Consider the following 9,530-nt stretch of genomic DNA (forward strand, 5'->3'; position numbering starts at 1 on the left):
AAAGGGGACAGCAGATATGGGTCACAGTTCTTCAGCAAAGTCTCTCTTAGATAGGAAGTAGTGTTCCCTTTGGTGCTGTATAAAGAAGCTACTTAACCAGGAGAGTAATAAGAGTATGGCTGCAATGCACACAATAGTCTTCATCCCAAAATTCACCCATCTGAATGCAGCCTTGCAAAATTAACCACACTTGTTCAAATGTGCATGAAGCTGGCTTGATGACAGACTCACAGATCTTGCTCCTCCCTCCCCCTTTATCCCACGTAGCCCGTTAGGATTCCTTCACCGTGCTCCACAAGAGAATGGAAGAGTGAGAAGCAAAGAGTGCACTCAAGCACCAGCCACAGTTAACTTTGCTGCTTAAAAAGCACCTTCTGAACATTGTTTACATACATTGACTTCCCATCCTTTTGTCTGCTTTCAAAGATACCCAGGAACTTGGCAAGAAAAGTTAAGCGTGGACTGCCCGGTCACAGGACAAAAGGAAGAAGGTGGTAGCTACTGGAGAATTGGGGGACAGCATCACAAGGGATGGCTGTGCTCCCTGACATCTAGACATTCCATCTAGGTCATCTCTCGAATACCACCTTTTCTCCACAACTTTGAGATCCATATTTATTTTTTTAAAGAAGTACCTGCCTTCTAAGCCCTTAAAAGAGTAGGTTTCCAGGTGCACAAGAGGGCCGTATATAATGATCCCTTGTAGTCGAAATGTGATAGCCCATCTAGTTGCTACATTTGCATCCATCGTTTCTTAAACCCAAGGCCAACTGCTTTACTGCATTCACATGTGAAATTTGTCTTCGTAAGATGATGTCAAGTTTCAGGCCAGCTCCTTCAAGTCGAACACTGAACATTCTTTGCCCCACACACACATATCAAACATTTAAGAACTCATTTTGTTAAAGCAGTTAGTCTCTTTTATAAAAGTTACAGTGGGGTGGGGGAGAACCCTTTGTACATAGTCTCTGTATTTTTAATCCACCAGTATCGGGATATAAGGGTCATGCGATGCTTGCTTGAAGATTTACTATGTTATTTTTCTATGTATATTCTGTACGGATATATCGCTGCGAAAAGAAGAGAAAAGATTAAATGTATACTGTCTGTATCAATGTTTTCTGCACTAATTGGTGCCTTGGGAGTTTTAAACAGTTACTATCTTGCCTTGTAGTGGATCTTTTATTCTTCCCGCTGTCATCATATAAAAAATGTAATCAGGATATATCTATGAACAGGAAACACTGATACTACGTAACCTCGGCTACCTTTATTTTCCTTATCTGCGATCAAATGTCCCCTTGCCTAAATTCTGAGTTTTTGAATTGTGAGAAACATTGCTGCCTCCCCAACCAGAGAAAGGGTGAGGCACCTGGGTGGGGGTTACCAAGTGCCAGGGAGAGAGAGAGAGAACATCTTAACCAGACAATAATGTAATCTCTACCATTTTGGCCAAGTGGAATAATGAGGAGAGCCAGTGTAGTGGTTAAAATGTCTGACTATGATCTGGGAGATTCCACGTTCAGATCCCCATCTTGTCATACCTGAGTGAAGTTGGGACACCCACACACCCTCAGCCCAACCTACTTAACAGTGTTGTTGTGACGATAAAATGGAAAAGAGGAGAAGGATGTAAGTTGCTTTGGGTCCCCCCTGGAGGGGAGGGGGGAGATAAATGAAGTACATAAAGTAAACAACAGGAAGGGAGAATAGAAACTGAATGAGTCACGTTTGTCAGTGGGCAACCAAGTTGATGAAGAAGGAGGAGGAAGAAGAGGAGGAGGAAGAGGAGATTGGATTTATACCCCGCCCTCCCCGCTCAAAGATGTCTCAGAGCAGCTTACAAACTCCTTTCCCTTCCCCTCCCCACAACAGACACCCTTTTTCAAGAACAGCTGTGCCAGAATTATGGCTTGCCCAAGGTCATCCAGCCAGGTGCAAGTGGAGGAGTGGGGAATCAAACCCAGTTCTCCCAGATTAGAGTCCGCGCACTTAACCACTTCACCAAACTGGCTGGAGCATCTTTCCTATGAGGAAAGGCTGAAGAATCTGGGACTTTTCAGTCGGGGGGGGGGAGAAACACCTAAGGGAGAACATGAGAGAGGTTTATAAAATTATGCATACAGAGATTTTCCTCCCTCCCCTGTAATACTACAACCCAGTAGTAGGTTCCACGACATCCACTGACAGTCACTTCCAAATAAGTATGTACTGGGCTATAACGTTCATTTCTGTGAAAAATTAACCAGTAACATATGAATGTTCTGTCAACAAACCAACCTGTAATGGTTTACACACACTGAACTGAATTAATATCAGGGAAGACGACTTCACATCCACCCTATGCACAGAACTTATTCTAGCATGCAGAAATTTGACTACAAGAGTATATGTATTTTACTTATCTAGGAGTTTACAGAAGTGTTTTTAAAAATAAAAAAAATAAAAAACCACATGACAGTGAACATCTTTAAGTGTTACCTCTGGCAAGTCACTGAACACTGAGCAGAAGCATCTTGGGTTAAACCAGTTCACTGATTTGCTGTTCACAAAGATGTCACATTTTACTTGCTCACGCAAGGGGGGGAAAAGGGACAGGCTGTGCTGACACCTTGTGGCTCCTGGTGAAGCCAAAACTATTTTGTGATTCTCCCTGCATGTAACTGCTTGTGTAGTCTGCATTACATTTTTAGAATAGGTAGCTGGTCATAGAGACGACTGTCAGAAACCTAGAGACGTTGGGGGACCGCTGCTGTTTTTTAAGTGGTGACTTTAAACACTTATAAATGGCTTTGAACTGAACAGGTTTTACATTAGTCATTAAGACCAAATCAGTTGATCCATCCAGTCAATCCACCCATCGTTATAACAGCAGTTAAGGGTGTGCAAAAAAAAAAAAATTCAGCCCATTCGGATTTGGCCGAATCAGGCAGAATCCATTTCGGCTGGCAGTAAGACTCCCGCGTGTCAATTTCGTCAGTACCAGCAGATTAGGGAGACTTTCAGCCAGCCGAATGTCAATTTCAGCCCCATTATATCCTATGGGCCTTTGAAGTCAATGGCGAAAACATAGGGTATATTCTGGGGGCTTGAGGGAGAGACTCCATACTTGCAGGGTAGTTGCTGGGGCCTCTCCCCAAGATATCCACCAAGTTTGAAGAACATTGAATCAGGGGGTCCAATTCTATGGGCCCCCAAACAGGTTGCCCCCATACCCTCCATTGTTCTCTATGGTGGGGGAAAAAGTTACTGAATCTGAATCGGCCTGCAGCAGCCCGAAAGGGGTCCGAATGGGCCATTTTCAGGGGTGCATTCGGTTCAGACAAACCGAATGCACATCCCTAAACGGGTCCTGGCTTGTGGATGTGCTGAGATCCGAAATGCAGGAAGGAAGTCAGGAAATTTGCAAAGGTCTCTACCTCCAACCCTTGCAGGCCAGCAGAGGGGGCGTTGAGACAGGCCAACACAAGAAGCTGCAATTTGCACCCGCCCTCTCCTGACAATCACCTTAGGCAAACCCTTCCTTCTGTTCCCTAGCAATAGGGAAAGGGGGGGGATGCAGGAAGGGCAGCACTCAGAGAAAGCAGCTGAAATACATATTGTCTCTGACCTCAGATTCCCCACGCAAGCGCACACACTTGGAGGAGGGTCATTGGCAGATACGGAAAATGCAGTGGGAAGAGGAGGGGCTAAGGGCTCTGGTCCTTTTGCCCCCTTCAGCTCCACAAAATAAACTGATCAGTGAGGGAAGGAAGGAAGAGGAGACAAAGGAATTTATGGGGGTGGGGAGTCCTCTGCCCCTTTCTCTTTTTCCCACCCACTCCTACTTACTTTGCACCTCTTGATACAGTTTCCCACAAAGTTGCAAAGAGGATGTGAGAAAAGTTTGCACGCTTTAAAATGGAGAAACACTAACTGAGGGCTGGATCCAGACTACATTTTCCACCAGTGGAATGGAACCATCCTACCTCCATGGCTCTCGTCTAGTCGTTTCTGTACTCTAAAATGAACTACACAACAAATATTATTGTTGGACGGTGTCCCCACTTTATAGGTCATCTCAATCAAGGATTCAGAGATGCATTGCTAAAGACATTTTAAACTGCCACCATTTTGCTCATTAAATCAAGGGTTCTGCTGCTGCCGGTTTTCAACTTAAGAAACGAAGGGAATCTCTAGCCAGCGTGACTGTTGCAGAAGGACACAGAGCAGCACAGGAAGCAAGAAATTCAAAAGGGCTTATTTGGAGCTTCTGATGGTCCAGCCCCTCCCCCCTACACAGATTTACAGATTTCTACCGCAGAACACCTTCTGCACTTTCCTTCTACTGTTAGTCATTGTTCCCTTCCTACCTCATCCACAAAAACACAAACCTATCATGTGCACTGTGCACATACATGGAATGAACATATAGAACTGGGCGTAGGGGTGGGAGTTTAGTGTAGAAATCTAACAGGAAGGATCCAAGTATAAAGTTCCTGCGTATGCCATTGTAAAAACAAGAGCCAATTAAAACAGAAACAGGCAAGTACAGTAAGTCATAATACAAAAGCCTCGTTGCCAGGGACACAACAAAAGCCCCATTGTTCCTCTCAGTCAATGAAGTGTCCCAGCCTTCGCACTGCAGAATTCACGGAATAATGGTAGTATTCCCTCAGAGTGGTTTCATTTCCATTTTTCCCCCAACACTGGCAAATACAGCTGTGTGGAAACACAATTGGTCTAATTCTGTGCCTGGTAACGATCTTCTAAAGGAAACAAATGCACGTATGGGTGAGACGCAAACAGCTTTTCTGCTAGTTAAGAAGGAGGGGGCCCCTTGGTCCACCCAAAAGGACCGTTCTGGGGATCACACCTTCATAGGCTAAAGCCACGTCTGATGGGGGCTGTAGTCAGAAGCAGAATTGGGTGAGATTAAATGAAAAGGCTGACTGGGTGCATCCAAAAAGAAAATCAAAAGTACTGTCAGGCAATTTTCCCTCTAAGCTGTGGAGTCGTGTGAGCAAAAATTCTACTTTGTGGGCTACTGGCATTAAAGTTGTGAGCGAGTGACTTGGCTACTGCATAAATTAGTTGGCTCTGGAGCCATCCTTCCTGAGCGGAGACAAAAATGTGTGAGCCGGAGGCTAAAAAACTGTGAGCTAGCTCACACTAACTCAGCTAAGAGGGAACACTGCTGTCAGGTCATGAAGTTATCTGAGCCACAGCCAGTGTTCCCTCTAAGCTGAGTTGGTGTGTTAGCTCACAGTTTTTTAGCTTCCAGCTCACACATTTTTGTCTTAGCTCAGGAAGGAGGGCTCCAGAGCAAACTAATTTATGCAGCAGCCAAATTGCTCGCTCACAACTTTAATGCCGGTAGCTCACAGAGTAGAATTTTTGCTCACAAGACTCAACAGCTTAGAGGGAACATTGGCCACAGCTAGACCTCCCTGTCTGAACAAAAGCCAACTTTAAATACTGAAAGTACCAGTGCTGGACTTAAGCATGTTCCTTTTTCACATACAGCTGACACAATCCCACAATACACATGCATTATAGTATCCCAGCTGCTACACTTACAAAGGCACTCCTAAGCAGTTGTTGTTCAGTCGCACAGTCGAGTCCGACTCTTCGCGACCCCATGGACCAGATCACGCCAGGCCTTCTGCTCTTCTGCCATCCTCTGAAGTTGGCTCAACTTCATGTTCGTTGCATCTACGACACTGTCTAACCATCTCATCCTTTGCCGTCCCTAAGCAGAGTCACACCCATTGAAGACCACTGACTTCAGTGAGCTGTAACTGTAACTCTGTTTAGGACTACACTGTTAATGGCAGGCCTGTCATTAATGCACTCTATCCTACAATTGGATCCTATCATAAACATAGATGACCTCTAACTAACTGGCAACTTATTAGTCGTATTGGGAGCCAGTCATTGCCATAAGATGAAAAGATCACCATCAGTGTTCCCTCTAAGCTGAGTTAGTGTGAGCTAGCTCACAGTTTTTTAGCCTCTGGCTCACACATTTTTGCCTTCGCTCAGGAAGGAGGGCTCCAGAGCAAACTAATTAATGCAGTAGCCAAAACGGTCACTCACGACTTTAATGCCAGGAGCTCACAAAGTAGAATTTTTGCTCACAAGACTCCACAGCTTAGAGGGAACATTGATCACCATATATCTGTACCCAATCAGAAATACAGGGAAACAGGAAAGATAAAATTCTTACTACATAAGACGCTGTTAACAATTGTTGGCTTAGCACAGGGTGCTGTGTCAACTGCCGTACGTTATCACTTCAGAAAACGCATTGTATCCGGCCTGCATGCACAAAAGGCGCATGGGATTTTCCCAAGTTCCTCTCCATTCCTGTAGCTCCCTCCAACGCCCAGAAAGATCATTCCTAAAGTTGCAGGACCTGTGTAGGGGAACAGCTGCTTGGCTCAGGAGGCAGCAGTAAGAGGGTGAAAGCGCCCCTCCTCTCTTCTGGCAATGAAAATACACTTGTGGGAGGCACAGGGGAGGGCTTCCATCCCCTTGTTCTCACTGCAGCCTCCCTGTGCTGCACAGCTATTCCTTTGCATAGGTCTCGTGTCTCCAGAAATGACTCTTCCAGATATCAAAGGGACTGCAGTAATAGACAAGAACACAGGAGAAGTCAGCATTCGTTTCACAAATGGTGGATACAGGCTGCTATCGCCTGTACTGTGTATCACTCACTGCTGTGACATCCTCCAGACCACTTCTATGCACCCTGTCTCCCTTTCCTGTTAGAACACGGTTCTCTCCAAATTCCGATTAAACTTAAAAATAATAAAACCCGAACAACCACTTTCAGGATATATGGCTTTAAAAACATGCTCTGCTTTGTTTTACTTCCGTCTCAGATCTCTGATTGGCTCCAGGTTTCTACAAGTCAAACCCTATTGCGTCATCTGTCGGATGTCCTATCCAATGTTCCCTCTAAGCTGTGGAGTCTTGTGAGCAAAAATTCTACCTTGTGAGCTACTGGCATTAAAGCTGTGAGCGAGCAATTTGGCTACTGCATAAATTAGTCTGCTCTGAAGCCAACCTTCCTGAGCTGAGGCAACTATGTGTGAGCCGGAGGCTAAAAAACCTGTGAGCTGGCTCACACTAACTCAGCTTAGAGGGAACACTGGTCCTATCCTGTTGATTGTACTGACTTATTCTGTGTAATCTGCCTTGAGTCCTGGTGAGAAAGGCAGACTATAAATAATTAAAATAATGAAATAGAAATGGCATGACAAGAGTGTGTAAACAGAATGCCCACATTGTTCTACATGGCGGCTGGAGGCAGGAGTTGGGCAGCCTCTTCCAATGGAAGAGCCACCTAAGTTGGGGGAAGGCGCCCGAGGCCAGAGGAAGACTTCTAACTTTGCCCGCTGGAATGGTAAGATACACACCATTTTTATGCTTGTTTCCTATGTGCTGACAAGGAGACTAGAGCGTGAGATCTGAGGGAGAAAACTGGCTGTGGAAGGAGACTCCAAAGAGCAGCGTCCAAGAGAACTGCACAGAATTCTCAGTTCTTAATAAATATTTTAAATTTTAACATCAAGATACACTTTTAAGATACATGACAGAGTGAGCTCCCGTCTCTAGTTCCAGCTCCTGCCAACCTAGCAGTTCCAAAGCAAGAAACTGCAAGTAGATAAATCGGTACCACTTCGGTGGGAAGGGAACAGTGTTCCGTGCGCCTTGGTGTTCAGTCATGCCGACCACATGACCACGGAAACGTCTTCGGACAGCGCTGGCTCTTCAGCTTGGAAACAGAGATGAGCGCCGCAACCCTAGAGTCGGAATCGACTGGCTTTCGAGCAAGGGAACCTTTACCTTTACCTTTTTTACACTTTTAATGACATTTCATTTCTGTCCTCCATTAGCAAGCCAACATTTCAGAAGTCGATGACAGTCTTATAGAAACAGTGAGAACTCATTGACACATTATGCTTGTAAAGGAATTTAGAGCTGTACTATACAAGAGACAATTCAGTATACTTCTTTGCACCTCCTGTTTCTTGGGTTCCTGTAATGTATAAACAAAGAGCCACAGTAGTTATAATAGACACCTTTAGGGTTTATTATTACAACAAAACAGGGAGGAAATGCTTACAAAAAATACCGAGGGGGGGTGCTTCTCTCCAAGTCTCAAAATCTTCACCAGGCTGCAGTAGGATTGGCTTTATATTCTCTGTAATCATCCATGCAGAAAAATGCTAACTCTGTTTCATGTGCTGAAAGGGAAAACATCGTATTTGGTGAGAACATGAATTCTCAAACCACAGAACACCAGATTAATATTAATTAAGACGACAGATGATGCGGTTTAAAGCTAGTTAGCAGCATCTCTGCTTTTACATTAGAGCTAAGTAGCAAAAATTAATACAGTTGCACACATTCAAAATGTAGATACATACTAGAACTTATGTGGGAGAAGAGGGAAGAAGAGCCCTCTTGGTTAAAACGGCTTTTAAAGCCAAACAAAACGATTCACATGGCATTTTACAAGCTCAATATAAAACTTTTTTTTAAAAAAGAACACTTCTCTCTTCAGAATTCAAGAAAACAAGGAAGACTTGGTTTTTAAAGTTCTTTATCTGTTCAGGGAGGGGAGGAGCGTCCCCCCTGAAATTAACCTGTAGCCATAATAATTTAACACTTAGAGGATCAGTAGAATATTTTACAGATCACTTTATATTCTCCCTCATGACCCATCAAAAAAACGTGCATCTGAAGAAGCTAATTTTTTTGCCCTGCCAATGATTAATTCATGAGGCTTCAACAATATGCAAAGTGAAAGACACAAATTGGCTTCTCCAGCAATACCTTCAAATGCCTCTAATTATTCACAGGGGATATGGCAGAGCTAAAGGACCCACAAAGGTTCAGAGCAGTCACAATTCTTTCCACCCAGCAGGTCAAGGACTTCCTCTTCTAAAACAATAAGTCAGCAACATTACTAATTCAGAGTGGAGACACGGCTGACGGAGAGCCATCACAATTAGATGACATGAAACTCTTTTGAAGTGGTGAGCCACCAAGTTCCACACTTGCTTTTTAAAAATTAAACCTGAAGTTAATGAAATCTGCCTATATTATACAGAAAGGGGAAGGGGGGGAGAGACTGAATCTTGACTAGGAGACCAATAAAATCTACTAGCAATGAAAGCTGAATACCAAAACTTGTAAACAGTGTATTGGGAGGGCAGAAGGAAACACACTTGCTTATCAGATGATGGCTGCAGAAAAATAATTACTACCACAATTATATTCAACTAGGAATAAAGCCCATTGAGGAAATAAATACAACGAGATCTAGAAAGAGGCTCTAGGTGGGTGCCCTGGCCTTGGGTACTCAGCATGAATTTGCTTTGGCGACCTCAGCAGGGTATAATGACACAGAGTCCACCATTTTCTCCAGGGGAACTGATCCTTGCCATCTGAAGAGCAGTTGTAATTCTGAGTGATCTCCAGCCCTCACCTGAAGATTGGCAACAATGGTTCCCCAGGAGGAAATGGCTGGCTTGAAG

The 9,530-nt window shown here is 44.2% G+C and overlaps 1 protein-coding gene across 1 annotated transcript in view; it reads right to left on the bottom strand.

The window, feature by feature from the left end:
- Positions 1 to 6: 6 nt before the first annotated feature.
- The window catches only part of LOC107108944 (chromosome unknown open reading frame, human C2orf76), a 31,114-nt gene continuing 21,590 nt past the window's right edge, over positions 7 to 9,530 (bottom strand). The window contains exons 6-7 of the mRNA XM_015409505.1: positions 8,114 to 8,234; positions 7 to 1,070 (exon numbers count right to left, since the gene is read on the bottom strand). Of these exons, the coding sequence (XP_015264991.1) occupies positions 8,158 to 8,234 (77 nt within the window). The 3' untranslated portion in view covers positions 7 to 1,070; positions 8,114 to 8,157. The remainder of the gene's footprint in view (positions 1,071 to 8,113; positions 8,235 to 9,530) is intronic.

This window comes from Gekko japonicus, unplaced genomic scaffold (genome assembly GCF_001447785.1).
Source record: "Gekko japonicus isolate JY-2015 unplaced genomic scaffold, Gekko_japonicus_V1.1 scaffold986, whole genome shotgun sequence".
Taxonomy (NCBI): Eukaryota; Metazoa; Chordata; class Lepidosauria; order Squamata; family Gekkonidae; genus Gekko; species Gekko japonicus.